The sequence below is a fragment of the Mobula birostris genome, chromosome 6 (genome assembly GCF_030028105.1).
Source record: "Mobula birostris isolate sMobBir1 chromosome 6, sMobBir1.hap1, whole genome shotgun sequence".
NCBI lineage: Eukaryota > Metazoa > Chordata > Chondrichthyes > Myliobatiformes > Myliobatidae > Mobula > Mobula birostris.
In genome coordinates, this window is record NC_092375.1 from 148,649,387 (window position 1) to 148,671,051 (window position 21,665).

The window sequence follows — 21,665 nt, forward strand, 5'->3', positions numbered from 1 at the left end:
AAAATAGTCGATTCTTGAGTATTTATTATGATCATGTGAGAAAAAGGAATATTCTCTATCACTAGGATGCATATGTCTCCAAATTTCCCTTTCTCACTAGGCTTTACCATCTTCAGCAGCGAGTTCATCAACCTTGGGTTCCAAGGTTGTCAAGCCGAGTGGTAGTGGGGACGAGCTCCCACTACCTAAAAGTGCTCCTCATGGCATGCGCCTCAAATAGCTTCTGACAACCAAGTCCAACTCCTGGCCTTCTTGTGTCCAGAGCTATTTCTACTGACAGGAGAAGGGGCGAAGGCGGGTCCTGGCGCCTTGAAACCAGTGCATCAGGTAGATGGAGCTCATCAGCCTGGGAAGGCAGTCCATCTAAGAGAGGGAAAACTCTGATTTCAAACCTCCGCTGCCTTGCGGCCCTACCCACTCATGGGAAAGGCTTCGGGAGTAAACCTTGAGGACAAATCCGGAGCTGGAGTCCCTAAGGCAGTCCAATTTTGCCTTCAACCTCATTCTGGCAACTCCTGCGACAACACTGGTGCCAAGCTGTACCGGCCCTTGCCCTTCCCTTGGACAACATCAGTGTTGTGGAGAAGGGAGACTTGCTGCATGGGCAACTGCCGGTCTTCCATACAACCTTGCCCAGGCCTGCGCCCTGGAGAGGACACTCCAGTGTCGCCTCACCGCGACGGCACAACACGGAAAGCAGCAGTCTACCGGTTATAAGCCTGTGCTCGATTGGCGTAGAGCAAGGCACCAGGGGTTGCTTTTGACGGAGGGAGAGACCATCGCATCTCACTTGACAGCTACATTCCGCTTCAAGCTGGGCAGCCCCCCGCCAATTAGGTGTTGTCCTGCCACAGGCCGCCTGCTCCATTGGGTGTGTAGGGCTAAGGGATACAAGTAGCCTGAACTGTGGACTGTAAACAATGCACCAGGCACAAGAAGATGACAAAGAAAGAAACCAGCACTCAGACTAGGATGCTGGAATATACGGACCATGACCACTGGTATATCAGATGACTTTTGGGAGATCAGCGACACAAGCAAGACAGCAGTGATTAGCAATGAACTGTTGAGACTCCAAGTGGACATCGCAACGCTCCAAGAGACACGTCTCGCAGAATCGGGAACCCTACGTGAGAGAGACTATACCTTCTGGCAGGGGAAGGGCTCAGACGAGACCAGAGAGCAAGGTTTACTTATCAATGATAGCTTTATTAAGGCATTGCTTTAAGATCTAATTTCAAATAGCGGTTTTGCATTTGTTTCTTTTATTCTAAATCAATGTACGCATCTGGGTTCAGCATCCAAAACTGATATTCTATTTAATTAACTACAGCAATTGGTTATTAAGATTTGGATGAAATAATAGCATCAAAGAGTCATACAATAATGAAGTGTCTTTTCTTATGTGGGAGTTATCTTATCCAAGGCTTATCAGTGCCATTAAACTGAAAATGACTTATGAAGCACTGATAACTGGAACAGAAAGATACAAAAGTGGGAAGATTATAAGAACAAGCACAATCATTTATTTTCTAGAAAAACAAACAGATCACCTGTACAATATGGAGCATACAAATTAAATATAAAACTGTAGCCAATAATGGTTTTACATTAAAGCATGCATCTCCAGCATATCTGTTCCGTTCTCACACACTCATGATAGAAATGGATTAAGTGACTTGCAGCAGTGCAACAACTCTTGAACTTCTCTAAGTGATGCATTTGAATACTGCTCTCCACTCAAGTTCTGTTGCATTGTGCCTGAATGTACTGAAAACACCAGTTTCTGAGCACCAATAGCTCATTGTCCTAATCACACAAAACTTCTTTTCTAGGTATAACCCCCAAACATAAGGCCTTGATCCCAAAGTAAATTGTTATTGTTATAATTGACTTGAGTCAGAAATTTTTTCCCCTAAAAACTAACCAACTAAGTCATCCTAACAGAAAAGAACTGATTAACAGGCTAACCAAATATATCAAATTAAAATGGACACCATACCTAAGCAAGAACATGAAACTTCATGAGCCAAACACAAAGGAAAACTGAACAAAAGATAGTCTGTGCTTTGTGACTAGGCAACATAGTTACCATTGCACACCTGATAAAAACACAACTTTGTTTTAAGCTATCTTAATTTATTGTCAGAATAAAGAAAGGGACATTCCAAAACCTACCTGATAATGACATATTTACACAAAATAGAAACAGGCAGATCACCAACCTGCAGTTTACAACAACCCCAGTCAGTCTGATAAGGAGTACTTCTGTCTGGAGTGAATAGAAAGAACTTTCATTATGCACCCTAACGCATGGCATAGCTAAAATTGGTAACTCAAAACCAGTGGGGATTTGAAAGATTTGGCAAGCAATATCAAAAACTCCACTTCCTTAGCCCGTAAAATTTACAAATTAAACTTAAAATCTCATGCTCCCTAAATTGTTTGTCTAACATGTCGGCTGTCTCTTTCACACACAGTCGCACAAACACAATGTAAATAACGTATTATAAATGGCAAAACGCTCCCCTACACCAAGAACATGAAAAAATGAGGACAGGTAGTGTTTACAGAAGGTGCAATTTGTCAATCAAAATTTTCTCTATTTTGCATGCCCATTATTACTAGTTGATCATATACACTGTTCTTTGAGGATAATTTAGCTGCTGTTCATTCCATTGCTTGGATGCTGTAATAAGCAGCATTCTTTCACTTTACACCAGAATCCACTTGTTTTGCTTTAATTAAATGGGCTGAATTCAGATGCGTGGTTTACTGGAAGGTTCTCATCTGTCAGTAAAGACCATTGATTTAAGAGACATTATAGACTGCACATGATGGAACTTATTTATTTTTACTTAGAGATACACAAGGAACAGGCCTTCCAGCACAGGAACCTTCCTATTTAACACTAGCCTAATCACAGGACAATTTACAATGACCAATTAACCTACTAACCAGTATGTCTGGACTGTGGGAGGAAACTGGAGCACCTGGAAGAAACCTGCGTGGTCACAGGGAGAAGGTACAAACTCCTTACAAACAGTGCCAGAATAGAACTCTGAACTCCAACACCCTGAACTGTAATAGCTTCATGCTACCTAGACGTCCCAAATCTCGAACCTGGAACAACACACAAAAAGTTGAAGAAAATCATCATGTTAGCCAGCATCTCCGGAGGAAAATGGGCAGTTAATGTTTCAGGTAAAGACCTTCCATCGGTACAGATAACTTTTTTGATCCACTGTGAATGCAGATAAGAGGTACAAACTGCATACATATTTATTTTGTGGAAAAGCAATGGTTTTGTGACTAAATCTTTAATTTTCATTTGAAAATTATTTTACCAATTTCTTCTCACTTGCAGCTGTTTATTCCACAGACCACAATTGCTCTACAGTAGCTGGAGCTTGTTCACTACTTGGTACTAATGTTGAGAATTTGTAGGTCACTTCATTATAGATGTAGGAGATGGAGAAATCATAAACATCTAGTCCCTGTGTCCACCCACACACACTCTCTCATACTCACTCACTCATACACACTACTCCAGGAGGGCAGATGAATACTTATTTAGGCTGGAAAGCTTGATAATTTTCTCAGTCATCCACTAAAAGTGCTCCATAAACCCATATCATCATCAAAACAGGAGGCGGCAATGTTGCTCTGATCAGAGGTCAAACCTATGTTCTCTTTGATCAGTATTAAATCTGTTGAACTACCAATGAAACAACAAAATTTTCCACTTTTACCTAAGTGACTCTTATGACTTCCTGATCTAGCAATGACATTTCTTTGGAAATTATGCTAATCCTCAACAGGTTTCAAACACATTTTGAACAAACCATATAATGGTCTGTCCTCTCTTCTCTCTTGCAAGGCTCAGCCATCTATCCATTCTCATCCTTTTTCCTAGAACTTTCAGATATATCCTCTAGACAGTCAGCCATTGCGCTCACTGAACTGGACGTCTGAGGGTTTTCTGAAGCTGTACGTTGAGGGTCTGTATTTATATCACTTTTTCTTTTGGAATCATCTGCTGGTGTTACAACAGTTGCTGATGGTGGCTTTCTTTTCAATTTGATCACTCTATTTACTATTAACTTCTTCTCCGGCATCTTGACTGCTCCTGTGCATCCAGAGTCTACTGCACTTCCAGCATTTTGGAATTTGACATTTGAGTTTTGGGCACCTGATCCAGATGATCCCCTGTCACTGGAAGATGCTGTCCTGTGGTTTACAAACTCCACTGTACTCGGTCTCTTTACAGCTGTGGTTCTGAGATGAACCGAGGAGTTTAATGCAGTCTTTGGAGTTGCAGCTGGAGTTGATAGTTTGACTAATCCAGAATTCTTCACTTTAATCCGGGTGCAGGTGGATGGGCCAGAAAACTCCACAGGCTTGTGAGTTTTTTTGGGTCTTTCCAATTCTATCTCATTTGCAACCACAGAGCGCCTGGAATATTTAACGTAAAGGTTAAATAAAACAAAACTAAAAACATTAGTAAATCTGATTTATTGCTACTAATAACTTCCTAAAATTAATCTATTGGTACACATTTTGTTTCTTTCACAATACAGTGAATTCCGCTTAATTGGGACACATCGGGACAGTACATTTTAGTCCAATTAAACAGCTGTCCCAATTAGTCAAAGTTTCATGGAAATAGTTAAAAGGTATAAAAGAAGACAAACTACTGTTTAATTGAGTAACAATTTATATATGTAAATGAAGTACAGGACAAATTAGAACACTAACAATACCACTACAGTACTATAAAGCTGCATATTAGTTCCTAATGGTTTTTCACAACTATAAATGAACAAAATCAGTGCAGATAATGAACTGCCTTCATACAATGCTTTAGATGATTGCATTCTCCAAATTTCATTTTCATCGTAACATTCAAGATGATTAAACTAAAGTAGTGAAATTGTTTCATTTTCACTCCTGGCTGTGCCTGCCATCTCCAAGCCTAAATGCTTGAAATCACAGTGAGCAAAATAGTTCTGAATTGTCTTACTGCTTATTTGTCACTAACTACCAGTGACAAAAATCACTACTGTTTGAACACAAACACACACAACTGACACTATTTAAAAACTGACGGTGTAGAGTCTATTGACAATGCAAGTGCACATGACTGACACTAGTTTGAAACTGATCAGCAAGTCTCCGGTCCCAATTAAGCAGCATAGTGTCTTAAATAAATGAAGGGAATCCCAGCTATTTTCTTGATTTAGTTTTTGTTCTTTAAGAGTTGCCTCAAATATACGGCTGCCTGATTAATTGATGGCTCAATTAACTAGAATCCAATGTACTTCAATATCTAACTTCTAAGTACTAATGCAACATAAGTACTAAAGAGCAACATCTGTGGGAGTTGGTTAGGGGGGTGAGGAAGGGAGAAAATGTCGCTGCTTTGATTCAAAAACTACTACTCAATGCTGAGTTCCTCTGGCAGATTGTTTGTTGCTCCATTTTCCAGCATCTCCACTCTCTTGAATCTCCAATTTATATACAAACCTTTTGTGAATTAATTATAAATATTAGGTACAAGTGGGGAATTTCCCTGTTTTGACAATACATAGAGTGAAGTTCAGCAAAGTTCAATGCTGAACAAGGAAGTAGATCTTTCTTCTGCTATGAGTTTGTACTACGGAATCAGAAACTAATCATCTTCTTTAAAGGTAATTACAACCTCCAGAATGGCACAGATGTTATGACATAAGAAATGGCAATATTTTAAGCTATGTTCTTGAGTTCCTTTATCAGTGGTTGTGAATTTATTTTCCAAGTTCTTGGAACAAGTCAAGGAGAAAAGGAGAGAGAAACTAACAAAGTTGGGACACTGACATGCTTTGATGTCCCACTCAGAAACAGTATTGATAGAGGAAGTAAGTTGATCCAAATGGCAAAAAAAAAGTTAAAGGGAAAGTAAATATTTAAGATTTGGTGAACAGTGAATTTAGAGTGCAACAACAGCATAAAATAGCATTTTACCTGAAGATATATTTTCCTAACAGGGGCCTCAATCTCACTGATTTTTGTGGTAATTCCATTTAAAATCATTCTGATTAACTGTCTTTTATAGTAGTGACTTTCAAGATTTTCTTCTCAGCAGAATCCTCCTGCATGCACCAATAATCCTGTACACTGAATAACTATTTGTAAGAGTCCTATCATTTCAGTCACAGATTTGCAGAAACAGACAAGGTATATGAAGAATCAAATACAAAAACGGAAGACAGCGCTGGAATGTGCTGATTCTATTCTGCACAAAATGAGAAACAAATCTTTGTGATAAAAATACATGATGGAACATAACCTACCGTTTCTGAATTGGTGCCACCATCTCCTTGGTACCTTGCAATGGTCGGCCTTCAAGTGTCCAACATTCTATCAACTCCTGAGGCACTCTCCAATAACTGACACCTGTAGGTAATACAAGAAAGAGTCTATAACTATATGCCACAAAAAATATAGTTGGAAGACCAAGTCACAATTATGGTCAAAAGGAATGCACATGATACAATCATGTATATTTTGTTCACACCAGAACCAAAACAATAAAAATTGAATACAAATATGATTTGTGCAAATTATATTATGGAAAAGATTACATCCAATGACATAGCTGCAAATTCCTTCTTATCACAGTGCATCTGATTATACTTCTATTTCCCTGAAGGTAAAAGATAATCTTAGGAAACAAGATTTGACATAGTATTAGAACAGTTTTCTTTATTCTGTACATTTAGTTCAGACGTGCATGGATGATCTGGACTAATGCTTCATTATTTCTAAAATTACTTCTTGTGGAAATGTCAAATCTGTAAGCGATGCACAGAAAATTACCATCATTTTTCTACAACAGTATTGTAGTTTGAAAGCAAGAAATACAATGATGAAACTGCTATCAGAAATGTGATTTTCTCCACTTGGTGATCAATGCCTGTAACTAGCAACATATCCTTTTTTTTAAAAAAAAAACAGGACAGTTCTTCCTGTCAGCCTTAATATCCCATCTCTCAATTCAGACATACCTCTGGTGTCAAAATAAAAAAGCTAATGTTTTGTGTGATGTGTCTCATGCAATCAGTTGCTCACTGTCTCCAACTCTATATTTTACCGTCCGAAAACAAAAAGCATAATAACGATATCTTTATGTGCTGGTGAGTGATACAGGTTTTTTGTTACACAGGTTCATTCATTTTGTGGTTTATAAAAGGCTTGAATTTCTGACCCAGAATAATGAAATTATTCTGCAAAAATGAAGTTTTGAATGTAATGTACTTTGCTTCATCAATTCAGGATGAATACCTGGTTAAAAGTGAGGTTGCAGGAAATGAAAGGTAGATTCAGATAGAAAATTAGGCTGCTGGAACATGCAGTGAAATTTCACACATGTACGATTATATAGATTTTCTGCAGAATCGCTCACTGTGGAAGAAACCAGCAGTAGCCCAGAAATTCGAGAAGGTCAAAGGGTTAGAAGTGAGTGCAGCTGCTGTTACTAAGGAGATGGTTAGGAAACTAAAAGGGTTTTGAAGGAGGTAGCTCAGGAGATTGTAGGGGCATTAGTAATGATCGTTCAAGGATTACTAGATCCTGGAATAGTTCCAGAGGACTGGAAAATTGCAAATGTCACTCCACTCTTTAAGAAGGGAGGAAGGAGGAAGAAAGGAAATTATAGGTCAGCTAGCCTGACTTCAGTGATTGGGAAGACGTTGGAGTCCACTATTTAGGATGGGGTTTCAGAATACTTGGAGGCACATCGTAAAATAGATTGAAGTCAGCATGGTTTCTTTAAGGGGAAAACTTGTCTGACAAATCTGTTGGAATTCTTTGAGAAAATAACAGACAATATAGACAAAGGAGAGTCAGTGGATGTTGTTTACTTGGATTTTCAGAAGGTCTTTGACAAGGTACCACACGTGAAGCTACTTAACAAGATAACAGCCCATGGTACCACAGGAAAGGTACTAGTGTGAATGGAAGATTGGCTGACTGCCAGGAGGTAAAGAGAGGGAATAAAGGGGGCCTTTTCTGGTTGGCTGCCGGTGACTAGTGGTGTGCCCCAGGGTTCAATGTTGGGAATGCTTCTTCTCATGTTTTATGTTAATGATTTGGATGATGGAATTGATGGCTTTGTGGCCATATTTGCAGATGATTTGAAGATAGATGGAGGGGCAGGTAGTGTTGAGGAAGCACTAAGCCTGCAGAAGGACTTAGACAGATTTGGAGAATGGGCAAAGAAGTGGCAGATAGAACATCGTGTGAGGAAGAGCATGATTATGCACTTTGGTAGAAGGAATAAAGGCATAGTGCATTCTCTAAAAGGGAAGAAAATTCAAAAATTCGAAGTGCAAAGGACTTGGGAGGCCTCGGCAGGATTCCCTAAAGGTTAACTTGCAGGTTGAGTCAGTGGTAAAGACGGCAAATGCAATGTTAGTATTCGTTTAGAGAGACTAGAATATAAGAGCAAGGATGTAATGCTGAGGTTTTATAAGGCATTGGTTACACTGCACTTGGAAGTATTGTGAGCAGTTTGGGACCCCTTATCTAAGAAAAGATGTGCTGGTATTGGACAGGGTCCAGAGGAGGATCACCAGAATGATTCTGGGAATGAAAGGGTTATCATATGTGGAGCATTTGATGGCTCTGAGCCTGTACTTCCTGAAGTTTAGAAGAATGAGTGGGGGAAATCTCATTGAAACCTATTGAATATTGAAAGGTCTGGATAGAGTGAATTGGGGGAGGATGCTTCCTATAGTGGATGAGTCTGCGATCACAGGGCACAGCCTCAGAAGAGGGACGTCTATTTAGAACAGAGACGAAGAGGAATTCCTTTAGCCAGAGAGTATTGATAGAGGAGGTTGACAGCTTTTTGATTAGTCAGGATGTCAAACGTGATGGGGAGAAGGCAAGAGAATGGAATTAAGAGGGATAATAAATCAGCCATGATAGAATGGCAGAGCAGAGTTGATAGGCCAAAGGGTCTAATTCAGCTCCTATGTCTTATGGCTTTATGGTCTTACATACTTGAAGGAAGGGCAAGAAGTAACTACCACATCTTTTCTTCCACACCTTAAACAGATGGATGATGTTCACAAGTGAGATATCTGTGCAAATATCTTTAAAAAGATTGAGACTGAAATATTTATGACTTAGCACTTCTTTAAAATTAATTGAAAGCATTATAAACAATGAAAAACCTACACTCTTTGGTGGTATTTTAATTCTTGTTATGGTTAAACTTTCCCCAAGTAAGAACAAATCCAGCCCTATCAACTGATGAAGTATATACTGGGATCCAACATCTCTGCAAGGTATCAAATGCCATTGTGGCTACGATCTTTGCCAAACAAGCAGAGGAAGCCTGAAAGATTGGTAAAGATTCCTGACAGATTTGGTAAACGGGACCAGGAAAGATATCACTTGGCCCCTTTGGGTACAAATGAAACATTTCTCAAAATGGCAACCAACTAGGGCAGCATCGAGTAGTCAACTGAAAACAATAAATGTTTCAAGAACTATGCCGAGTTAGAAACACTTCTATCTAAGCTCATTTTGGGGTTAAAGAACATGAAGGGGCAGAATGGGGGAGTAGAGCAGAAATCAGCGCGAGATAGTCACTTGGAGAAGGGAAATAAAGGAGTGGTTTAAATTGTAAAGTGCAAGTAAGTTAGTGTGAACAAGGGGTGAGAGACTGAGAGGGAGTGAGAGAAAGGTCCTGGAAATAGGGAGAGGGGTGTTCAAGTGAGGATAATTCAGAGGTGTGAAAGATCAAAGAGAGAGAGATGACGAGGCAGAAGGGGTGTGGTGTGTGTGTGTGTGTGTGTTCACGCACACACGTGCACATTAATGTCCTTGCAACTGAATCTGGTTTCTAGTCCACTTGGATCCCATGACCCTGGACCAAGAAGATATTCAAAGCGATCATTTCATTACCCTTCAGATCATATTAGTGTGGAGGGTGCATCTACTGTAGTAAGATCAAGAAGGATTTTTGCATTGACTTTGTGAAAATCTAAATGCTCACTCTAAATCCTCCTGAATGACTTCAGTGCCAGAGTGGAAGAGACACAAAGTTCTTGAGAGGTGCATTGATGAAGTAAGGGAAGCTAATCCTTAATGAATTTTCCACTTGACAGAATGCTTGGGGCATGGTCATTATTAACATCTTGTCTTAGCAAAAAGACAAACACAAGAACTCAAGGCAGCAGACCTCAATGGCACTGCGCTGTAATAGGTACCAATGAACTGTTGGACTGACCATCACTAATCTGCCCTATTATACCCATTAGCCTGGTCCCAAAACAATGATCTAAGAAACAGTGCCACAACAATATCAAAGTTGAAAGACTCTCAGACAATGCCTCAGGGATAACATTCAATCAAGTAGCAGAAGATGCAGAATGACCACAGTATCTGAACCATTCGTAAGTCCACCACAATAAAACAAAACCCATGCGATCTGGGATTTAACTAAATATGAACAAGGTATCCTTAAAATTGAAGCCCCATCACAGCTCAGCGAGAATAATACAGCAAAAGGCACCTGAGGTCTGAGATACATAAAAATTCTGTGACTTATTTAACAGATGGTGCTCGGAAGGATGGATAACAATGTCGTATCTAAATACTTCAGTAGTGTCAAGACCTTCTACTGCTTAGTCATCCAAGAGCCTAGCCTGCCAATAGCTTAATGGAGGAGAGGGATTGACATTAGAGAGGAAGTAGCTCTTCACAGAGGATTGTACTTCACCTAAGAATTCTTGGCACTCTTTCACAACATCCTAACCAGTCCAGTCATGCTGTCTCCCCAGAATGACGTTAAAAAGGCTATACATCAGCTGCAAAACGTCAAGACCACTTGCGTTCTAAAATGTGGCAATTGAGACGTTTCAATAAAATTCAGACACACATTTACAGCCTCATCTCTCAGACCTGGGAAAAGGAATGCATGTCTGAGAAACTTAAATAAAATATAATCCTGACTAACTTCAAGACTGTGCTAACTACAGGAATCCTATTGAGGAAATAATCAAGAACTTCTTCAACCGGTACCTCCTAGTGGCTGAAGAATTGCTATCTGACTCACAGAATGGTTTGTGTTGTGCTCATCAGGAGCTACAATGAAAATGATGTTCATTGTATGATAACTCAAAGAAAAATGCAGGTTTCTCTTTTCCTTACAAAAACATCAGACTTTATCAATGTGAGGCACTAAGAGAATTGTTTTTAGATTTAGCCTGAAAAATTTGCCTCTGTTTTACATCTGTGATGTGGTGGCTGGCAAGTTGACGTTCTAACCATTGGGTCCAGTAGACTGAGTGCAGACTGGAGTTAGACAAGGCTACAGCATTGCTCCAACTTTTTTTTTAGTTATTCCTGTCACAATATTGCACCTCACCTCTTAACAAGCTTCCTGCTGGAGTTGAACTAATCTACAAGAGGAATTGAAAATGATTCGACCTGCATCATCGTCACTCCAGAAAAAAGATCACTTCAATCTTAGTCATCGAGCTGCAGTATAAGAATGATGCCTGTACATGAGTGCACTGTCAGTGCTTACATTCCAAGCTGTTGTTGATGCATCCACTGAAGCACTAAAGATAGGCCTTGCATTAACTAACTACAAAAAGTCTGCACTAACTTGCACCCATTTCCAAATACCAACCCAAGCACTTAATGTCAATCTTGAGATGCTGGAAAATATAAATCACTTTTCATTACTTGGGAATTGCCTCTCAGAGGAGCAGAAAGTTGAATTTAGCATTATCTTCAAAGTGCCAGTGCAGCTTTTGGCATCTGAGGGAAAGTGTTCTGAGATCAAGACCTCAAAACCATCATAAAACTCATGGTCTACTTGGCATTAGTGTTCTCTACACTCCTGTATGCTTCTGATACAAGGACAATCTACAGCACGACATTGCAAAGTACTGAATCTACAAAATCCACCTAATCTACTAGCAGGATGAATCCTCTCCAAGCCAACACCCCCATCTTTGAAAATATACTGAAATAGATGTTTCAGTCCAACAATTTACCAGAGGTCAAGGAAATGCCTTAAACATGCCTCTGGAAACCGTCTTAAAAAATGTGGTATTCTTGTCATCTTGTGGGAATCCTTCCCCCAAGAACATTCAAAATGAAGCGAGCACCAGGATGGCACTGAGTACCTCAAACGTTTGTTGAAAGCACACAGAAGTCCAGCACCACTTCTTCCTATAATATACCACCTACATATTATGAACGTCCAGCTCCAGTAGTTGCAGAGCCTGCATTTTCTACACCGAATTTGTGAGCCATCTGAGAACCCACAGAACTGGAGCAAAAGGAAGTCATCTTTGATACGGCCCACAACTACATTTCCATTTAATGTAGAACCACTTACATTTAAAATCCTCCTGTCCTAACGAGCTGTGAGACTGCAATAAACAGAAATGATCAAAGCTGTGGTTATATTTCTATCATCACTTCCTGAAATTCTAAGTATTCTAAATTTCAAGGTTTAATCCTACTCTGCCAAAAAATTATTTGGAATTTGACCAGCAGTTGATGAATAAGATCTAGTTCCCTCAGGATATGTCTAAGAAAAGTTTCCAATTACCAAGATTTCTGACAGTTTACCATAGTAATAAGCATTTAATAAGAGCGATTAACATATCTGCAGATGAAACTGGTGGTGAACTTGGTGATAATCCAAAGCTTGACTTGTGAGTTTTACAGCTTGCCGTTGAAGTTTTTAACGTTTGTAGGTTGACATGAAGGATAAGTACCTCGTCCTTCCCAAGAGTCAAAAGCATCCATCATTTTCTTCAGTTCATCAGCAGAGTAGTAGCTCCATATGTATTGTAAGTTGTTTCCAGCTTCCCTGCAAACACAGAAATATGAAGCAGCAGGATACTTGGACATTCAAGTTCAACTGAAGCACAGTTGTAATAGATGGAAATATTCCCCACATATCATTATCTTCCACATTTTCTCAAGAACTCCCCTCAGCTTTTCCTTCTCAGAGAGAATCTTTCATCTGTCAAACAAATCCACTGCACCTATGGATCACTGACTCTGTAGGCTTCTTCTTTACACAGACAGTAGTGGTGTGGAATGCACTGCAAGGGGTGCTGGTAGAGGCAGATACATAGGGACATTTAAGAAACTCTTAGATTGGCACATGGATAGAAAAATGGAAGGTTTAGATCAATATTGGAGTAACTTAAAAGGGTGACACAACATTGTGGGCCAAAGGACCTGTACTGTGCTATAGTGTTCTATGTTCTATGTAACATAGTAAGTACAGTATGGTGAGGAAGTCTTAGGCACATATACATAGCTAAGGTGCCTAAGACTTTTGCACAGTACTGTATTTGTCAATGTGGAGACCGAGTTTGTAAATCTGGTGGGAGCAAAAGATGTTGGGAATGGCGAGCGTGGAGCGTTGTGGGAAAGGGGTGAAGGAATGCCAGGGACAGGGGGTGGTGTGGGTGCAGACATGCCCAGCCCTGAGTCACCAGGCAAGGTTATTTGATTCCAAACAATTGATCTATTGATCATTACAGAACATAGATTTGGTGCGTCCCGCTCCTACCCCTCTCCATTCCCCTTTTGCCAACCATGATTCCCCTCTCCCCGCCCCCTCCCCACTCCCAGTTCACAACAGAGACCCATACCAGAAACACATTCATCATCAGCTCAAATGCGTCATGAAATTTGTTTTTTTTTTGTATATTGTGGCAGCAGTACAGTGCAACACGTAAGATTACTACAGAAGTCTTAGGCACCGTGGTGCTACAGTATATATATGCCAAAGAATTTTGCACAGCACTTTATATAAATGTTTATGCTAATTAATGCCCCATGCTTTCACAGCTTGGCATGTGTGGTGGAGGCATCAATGGGAATGGGCGAGGGAAAACAGTAGAGTCAGAAGGTTGGGCCATTAGAGAAAGGTATGGGTGCCCATGGAGGGCGGGGCTGAAAAGCAGTCAAAAGCACCAGGGGAGGGTGGCAACCTGAGAGAAAGGGAAAGGAGGCAAGGTGAATAGGGGGTTAGACTGACACTGAGCAACCGGCAAGGGAGGTGGGCAATGCAATCAGTGGAAGAGTACAGGTGTAAGGGGAAAGCAAGGGGGAAAGGGTGCAGCCAAGTTGGGGGGGAGTGGTAGGCAAGCAGCTGGATGTTACTACAGCTAAGAGATTCAGTAGTGAGAATGAGATGTGCAGAAAAGAGGGAAAGAAGGGAATGAGCTTTTAAACTATGTTGGACATTAGGTTTTATAACTCCTCATAATCAGTGACACCGGGCTACTATAACACTTTACTAGCGGACTGGCATGGTAAACTTAACTGTTAACTCTGCCAATTAAATATATACAATAAATTGTCTACTCAAGAATACTAGTTAATAAATTGGAAACTGTGTTAGATATTAATAAGGTAATTCAAATTCAGTTTGGCAAGTCAAATCTAGGTATCCAATAGCTCACAGGCAATCTCTAGCTTTAATCCACTGTAGTTCTTGAAAAGTAATTAAAAAGCAGAATTCTTTTGATTAACAATTTAACAATCCTAACATCCTTTAGGGTGGTGGGGTGGTGATACATCTCTACCAAAGGAAGTGCAAGGTGCTCCTTCCCTCCACTAGCCTGCAGGTCGCCTGTGGGCAAGGTGTGGCACCTGCTTAGCCCCCATGATCAGTGAAGCTGTGGGAGCTGGAGGTGGATAGTTGTATGAGCAGCTAGTACATAATCACGTCGTGGTTACGCAACCACTGACTGCAGGCAGACAGTCTCTGAAGACACTGCCCAGAAGAAGGAAAAGCAAACCACTTCTGTAGAAAAATTTGGCAAGAACAATCATGATCACCTACATCATACGACATGCACGTGGCATATAGTGGTGATGATGATGAACTTCATTTAAGCAAAGTAAACACAACATACAATGCAGAGTCTACCTCTTTTACCTCTTAAAGATACTTTTGCTTTTTATTCTACCTCCCAGCTGTTTTTCAATGGCTGCAATCCCTTCAGCCTTTGATGTAAACACGCCCAGGATCTTGCTTTCACAGCTGGCACCACAAGTATTGAGATAGTGTAAGACCCACACCATGGGGTTTGTACAGATTAAACCATAGGAGTCACACATGTCTGTCAGGGCCTGTATTAATAATAACAAAGAAAGTGTATTAAAATTTTTAAAAACTTAAGTAACTTTCACATATGATCATTGGACATTTTTAAAATTAGGCAGTTGGCAATCTTGGTCTACAAATAAATTTCACCTGTGTAAAACCAACACATAGGTAACCTCCTGTAGGAAGAGGTGCAGTCGATGTTTCAGGCCGAGACCCTTCGTCAGGACTAACTGAAGGAAGAGTTCTTCCTTCACTCTTCCTTCAGTTAGTCCTGACGAAGGGTCTCGGCCTGAAACGTTGACTGCACCTCTTCCTACAGATGCTGCCTGGCCTGCTGCGTTCACCAGCAACTTTGATGTGTGTTGCTTGAATTTCCAGCATCTGCAGAATTCCTGTTGTTTACATAGGTAACCTCAGTCATCATGGATTGCTAAGGGTTCCTTATTGGAATCAACAACCATACGACTGGAAAAGGTGAAATTAAGAGATTCCACTATTTTGTTTGAACTATGCCTTTGATATCACAGATATTACATGGATGGTGACTGAGTATTGTGAAAAGAGGAACAGAGCCAATAACTGCAGCCAGAATGTACATGCATTTTCCCTGACTGGGCTGCAGTTATTGTGCCAATAATTCCCCTGGCTAGACGTAATTAAAAAAATAGTGCTGAAACACAAATACAAACCAGCACAAAAGACCACAGCAAACACAAACACAAGTAATTTGGGGGATAATTCATAAAGAAGTTCTCTGCATACTACATAGGGTCAAAGGACCATGCTGGAATGGGTCATAAATCCCATCAAGAAATTCTACCTCAGTATTCACTTCCTGACTAAGCAAATCAATGGTGTAGAAGACTGATATCTTAAGAATAGTGCCAATTTCAGTTGCTATTTTTAATGAAGTCCACAAGCAGTCTGTGAGGAATTACGGTTTTTTTCTGGGTAGCATCCACTTTGGGATAAAGTAGAGGCAGACTTAAAAAGACAGGAATATGAAACAACATAATGAAATGCACACAACAGGAATTCTGCAGATGCTGGAAATTCAGGCAACACACATCAAAGTTGCTGGTGAATGCAGCAGGCCAGGCAGCATCTCTAGGAAGAGGTACAGTCGACGTTTCAGGCCGAGACCCTTCGTCAGGACTAACTGAAGGAAGAGTTAGTAAGAGATATGAAAGTGGGAGGGGGAGGGGGAGATCCAAAATGATAGGAGAAGACAGGAGGGGGAGGGATGGAGCTCTCTACGCGACTCCCTTGTCCATTCGTCCCCCCCATCCCTCCCCACTGATCTCCCTCCTGGCACTTATCCTTGTAAGTGGAACAAGTGCTACACATGCCCTTACACTTCCTCCCTGACCACCATTCAGGGCCCCAAACAGTCCTTCCAGGTGAGACGACACTTCACCTGTCAGTCGGCTGGGGTGATATACTGCGTCCGGTGCTCCCGATGTGGCCTTTTATATATTGGCGAGACCCGACGCAGACTGGGAGACCGCTTTGCTGAACACCTACGCTCTGTCCGCCAGAGAAAGCAGGATCTCCCAGTGGCCACACATTTTAATTCCACATCCCATTCCCATTCTGACATGTCTATCCACGGCCTCCTCTACTGTAAAGATGAAGCCACACTCAGGTTGGAGGAACAACACTTTATATTCCGTCTGGGTAGCTTCCAACCTGATGGCATGAACATTGACTTCTCTAACTTCCGCTAATGCCCCACCTCCCCTTCGTACCCCATCTGTTATTTATTTTTATACACACATTCTTTCTCTCACAGTCCTTTTTCTCCCTCTGTCCCTCTGACTATACCCCTTGCCCATCCTCTGGGTTCCCCCCCACCTTGTCTTTCTTCCCGGACCTCCTGTCCCATGATCCTCTCGTATCCCCTTTGCCTATCACCTGTCCAGCTCTTGGCTCCATCCCTCCCCCTCCTGTCTTCTCCTATCATTTTGGATCTCCCCTCCCCCTCCCACTTTCATATCTCTTACTAACTCTTCCTTCAGTTAGTCCTGACGAAGGGTCTCGGCCTGAAACGTCGACTGTACCTCTTCCTAGAGATGCTGCCTGGCCTGCTGCGTTCACCAGCAACTTTGATGTGCGTTTAATGAAATGCACAATAGTTGAGACAATGTTTACTGTGGTGCCATCTGTTTGTGAAGTGTTAAAATAACACCGCAAATAAGAACAATGAATTGCTTTGTAGTAACAGTGCCTTAATAAATGGTTTTATAATGACAGACCTTGTGGGATGAGCAGGTGACTGTGAATATGGGAGAGCTAAACCTATTGATGCGTGTGTTAATAATGAACTCAGTTTAGTACTGGGTGAAAATTTAAGTACATCATCATGCATGTACACAAAAGAACAGATTGCTATTTTTGAAAACAGAAATAAAAGTATTACTAGAAAAAGATTCCCCAAGGGACCTTACGTCCATTCAGGAGCTTAGATGAGACTATAGTTTTATCAAAAGGCAGTTGATACTATAACCTTACCCAAAGCTTCTGAGTTTCAGAGTCTCAATAGGCTTGGAAATATCAACTTCAGATATGCACCTTACTCGGACTGTGAAACTACATTCTCCTAACTCAGGTGGGAAGGGTCAGATAACCGAGCCGAGAAAGACCAGTAAAATTGTCTTGATTTTTGAAGGAAGATCCAAAATGCAAAGATGTGGAGGGACAGAGTTTGTGTGGGCTGACATTGTTAATTTTTACGTTCCAAGATTTCATCGATTTTTACATTATCTTGTCATAAAATTTACTCAAAGTAGCTGAATGCTGATTTAAAAGTCTTTCCAAAATAAATCTAAAGCTTTACGAGCAGATATACCCTGGCTCCCTTGTTATTTCCCAATTCCATTAGAATTATCTAATTGAACAAAAAATAGCATATCTCCAACTAAAATTACATATTCATTTCAAGTCTAAGGTCGAACCTTTGGTTCAGTAACTCTGAAATTAGTACCACAAACCTTTTTGATTTCAATATTTGATTTTGAGCAATGTCTCTCCATCTCACTGGATAAATAGTCTGTCAAACTGTAGGGATAGGGAATGCCAAAGTAATCTGCCTCCTCCTGCAATGCGACACGAGTTCTTGCTTCCTCCGGAATGCAGAGTTCTCCATGCAGATAATCCAGGAGATATTTGAAGAGTTTTCCATCCCGTTCAATAAGACAAGCTCCTACATTAAAAGATTGCATATTAGACTCTAAACTTCAGCACTGCAAATTTAACATTCAAAGAATTTAGTTGGTACCTCAAACAGTTTATTTTCTAACCAATATGCCTCATGTCTACTCCAATCTATGACCAGCTAATACATGCTGTACTCAGCTATTGCCCCTCTGCACAGTGATACTTCCAAGAAAAAAGGTGCCTAAGGAAAATCTGGGTATATTTATCTCATCTCCTTCTGTCTACTTAAAATATGCATATAAGATACAATATTCTTGATCAGTACGTGGGGAACCACATGCCAAGGGACTATGCACTTCAAGGAAAATTCTATATAATGTTCTCAAAGGTAATATAAGGTATTTTGGATGGTAGGTGAAAGCTGCCTCATTTAACTGTGCACATAAAACAATTGAAACTTATGGCAGTAAAACAAAACAACGCTTCAATGATCAATTGTTCATACCACTTGCGGAAACAGTATAATACTCTGGCTTATTCAATTATTACATCTGCAACATTTAGAAATCCTTAAGATTTTTATAAAAATTCATTTGGTTTCTCCCCCAAAAAAATGGATTTTGCTTGTAAATAAATAACACAGCATGAATTGTGTCATATGAATTATGATTGATAATAACCCTTGTTACCTGATTCATCTAGTTTCAAAGGAAATCGTCCACTAAACATAGCACTAAGCATTGAGTCTTTAAAACGACAGAGGGAGTTTCGTCTTGCTGTAAAGAAACAACCTCCCACATTTAATCGGAGGATCTCAGAAATAGCTTGCCCCTCACAAGCCTCCATGATGTGCAACAGTTGATCACTCCATCATTGAAATTATAACTGTAGAAAAGTAAAGATACAAGGAAAAGTTTGCTGTCAGCAATAAAATTCAAATATTACACAGGATTTAAAATGCGTTGGTTAGTAGCCAGCACGTCTATCTAGCAATAACAAAATGCTAACAAAAATTGATTTAGAGTTGGCAGTGTTCAAGTTGGTTTATGTCTTTGTCAAAGTAAATTTGTTATCGAAGTATGTATATGTCACCATATAATTACCTTGAGGTTCATTTTCTTGCAGACGTTTACAGGAAAAACAATAGAATTTATTAAAAATACATAAAGTAGCTAATAGATGATGTGCAAGACATATATATATAAAAATAATAACACAGCGAACATAAGCTGTACAGTCTGTCGGTTGTGGAATCAATTCAGAGTTGAGGTGAGTGAAGTTATCCACGCCAGTCAGGAGCCTGATGGTTGTAGGGTAATAACTGTTCCTGAACCTGGTAGGACCTTGCCTGATGATAGTAGTGAGAGGAAAGCGTGGCCTGGATGGTGGGAGTACTTGACAATGAATGCTGCTTTCTTGTGGCAGCTCTCCTTGTAAATATGCTCAGTGGTGGGGAGGTCTTTACCTGTGATGGACTGGGCTATATCCACATTTGCTGTAGGCATTTCTACATCAGATCAAACTGCTTTATTTATGCACAGGTGACCATCTTCTGTGAATAATTTGTCTTCATTTGCTTCCCAAACTGTACATAAATATAGCTCAATGCTTATAGACCTCTCAAACAAATAGACCCTGCAGATATATAGGAAAGGTAACAGAAAACCAAAGGCAAGATTAAATCTACTTCAGATTTCAGGTGGTGGAGAGATACAATCAACAGCTTTGAAAGTTTATTTTTTATGTTGTAAGCTCTTGGTTGATCAGAGCCCAAGCTTGAGCCACCCACCTCTCTCCCCTTCAATTACGGCTCAGGCTGTTTGCTCCCTTGCTTAGGGCTCAACCTCCCAACTCAGTATCCACACCCCTCCCCAAGGGGCTCTCCCTTCCCACAGTGTTCCCCACCCATCCATCCTCGCTGAGGGACTGCCCTTTCCTCAGAGCTCCACCCCTCTCCGACTGTGAATATGAGCTCCTCACAGCCAGAACTCCCTCCCTTCCCACGAAGAAAAGGCACAAAAATCTACCCGATATCCTCCCCGTACTCGCACTGTCACTCACCCCCAGGCGCAGGCTGATGACGCGCAACTGTCCAGCCCGCGCAGCCGCAGTCCCTACACCTCTGGTGCTGGAAGTGCTACTGCTGCCCCCCACGTTGGACCGCAGTACTGCAGCGTGTGCGGCGTCGCTGGATCCTCTCCTTTTTGGGGCGGGGTGCTGGCCGCACCTGTCTGTCTATTGTATCTGTGGGGGTGCCTCGGACTCGGGACCAGCCCAGGGCTGCAGCTTTGCACATCTAATGTCCAGTCCGGGAAAAACAATGTCTTTGTTTACCAGATTTACAATCCAAACTACTTCAGAGAAAGGCATTTTTGTTCAAGCCATTCACCAAAGAAATGCAGACGAAATGTGAAGGAATATACTGTGTTCGTAAACACAATACCTCTGTATAGTATGGTAACCAGCAATGTTTCTTTTCCAAAGTATGTAGGCAAAAAAGTACGGTGACCACATGATACAAATTGCGGACATCCCACCCTGCAAAAACTTATTTCAGGGAGGTAGCACCCCTGCCCCCCCCCCGCAACCCCGTACTCCCTCCCCTATTGACCTGCAAGGGTGTATGTAATAGTTTGTTTAGTGATTTTGTGTAATCTGTAAACCAAGTTGGGTATATACAGAAAATGTGACATTAAAATATGTACTTATATTATCATGCAACACACATCAAAGTTGCTGGTGAATGCAGCAGGCCAGGCAGCATCTCTAGGAAGAGGTACAGTCGACGTTTCAGGCCGAGACCCTTTGTCAGGACTAACTGAAGGAAGAGTGAGTAAGGGAGTAAGAGAAAGTTGGAGGGGGAGGGGGAGATCCAAAATGATAGGAGAAGACAGGAGGGGGAGGGATGGAGCCAAGAGCTGGACAGGTGATAGGCAAAAGGGGATGCGAGAAGATCATGGGACAGGAGATCCGGGAAGAAAGACAAGGGGGGGGGACCCAGAGGATGGGCAAGGGGTATATTCAGAGGGACAGAGGGAGAAAAAGGACAGTGAGAGAAAGAATGTGTGTATAAAAATAAGTAACAGATGGGGTACAAGGGGGAGGTGGGGCATTAGCGGAAGTTAGAGAAGTCGATGTTCATTCCATCAGGTTGGAGGCTACCCAGACGGAATATAAGGTGTTGTTCCTCCAACCTGAGTGTGGCTTCATCTTTACAGTAGAGGAGCCGTGGATAGACATGTCAGAATGGGAATGGGATGTGGAATTAAAATATGTGGCCACTGGGAGATTCTACTTTCTCTGCCGGACAGAGCGTAGGTGTTCAGCAAAGCAGTCTCCCAGTCTGCGTCAGGTCTCGCCAATA

General features: G+C 41.1%; 1 protein-coding gene across 4 annotated transcripts; it reads right to left on the minus strand.

Moving 5' to 3' along the window:
- Positions 1-1,503: 1,503 nt before the first annotated feature.
- On the minus strand, positions 1,504-20,385 carry LOC140199461 (BTB/POZ domain-containing protein KCTD18-like). 4 transcript variants are annotated; one of them, XM_072261594.1, is made up of 8 exons: positions 20,091-20,229; positions 19,767-19,936; positions 18,991-19,186; positions 18,136-18,347; positions 14,975-15,168; positions 12,789-12,883; positions 6,333-6,435; positions 1,504-4,455 (listed from the first exon to the last, which is right to left on the minus strand). In XM_072261594.1, exons 3-8 carry the CDS (start codon positions 19,145-19,147, stop codon positions 3,891-3,893), a joined length of 1,326 nt encoding a protein of 441 aa, XP_072117695.1. In that variant the 5' UTR covers positions 19,148-19,186; positions 19,767-19,936; positions 20,091-20,229; the 3' UTR covers positions 1,504-3,890. The 4 variants fall into 4 exon arrangements, with proteins under 4 accessions (XP_072117695.1, XP_072117696.1, XP_072117694.1 ...); XM_072261595.1 differs by lacking the exons at positions 19,767-19,936; positions 20,091-20,229 and adding an exon at positions 20,363-20,385; XM_072261593.1 differs by having other exon boundaries at positions 19,767-20,229.
- Positions 20,386-21,665: the final 1,280 nt, after the last annotated feature.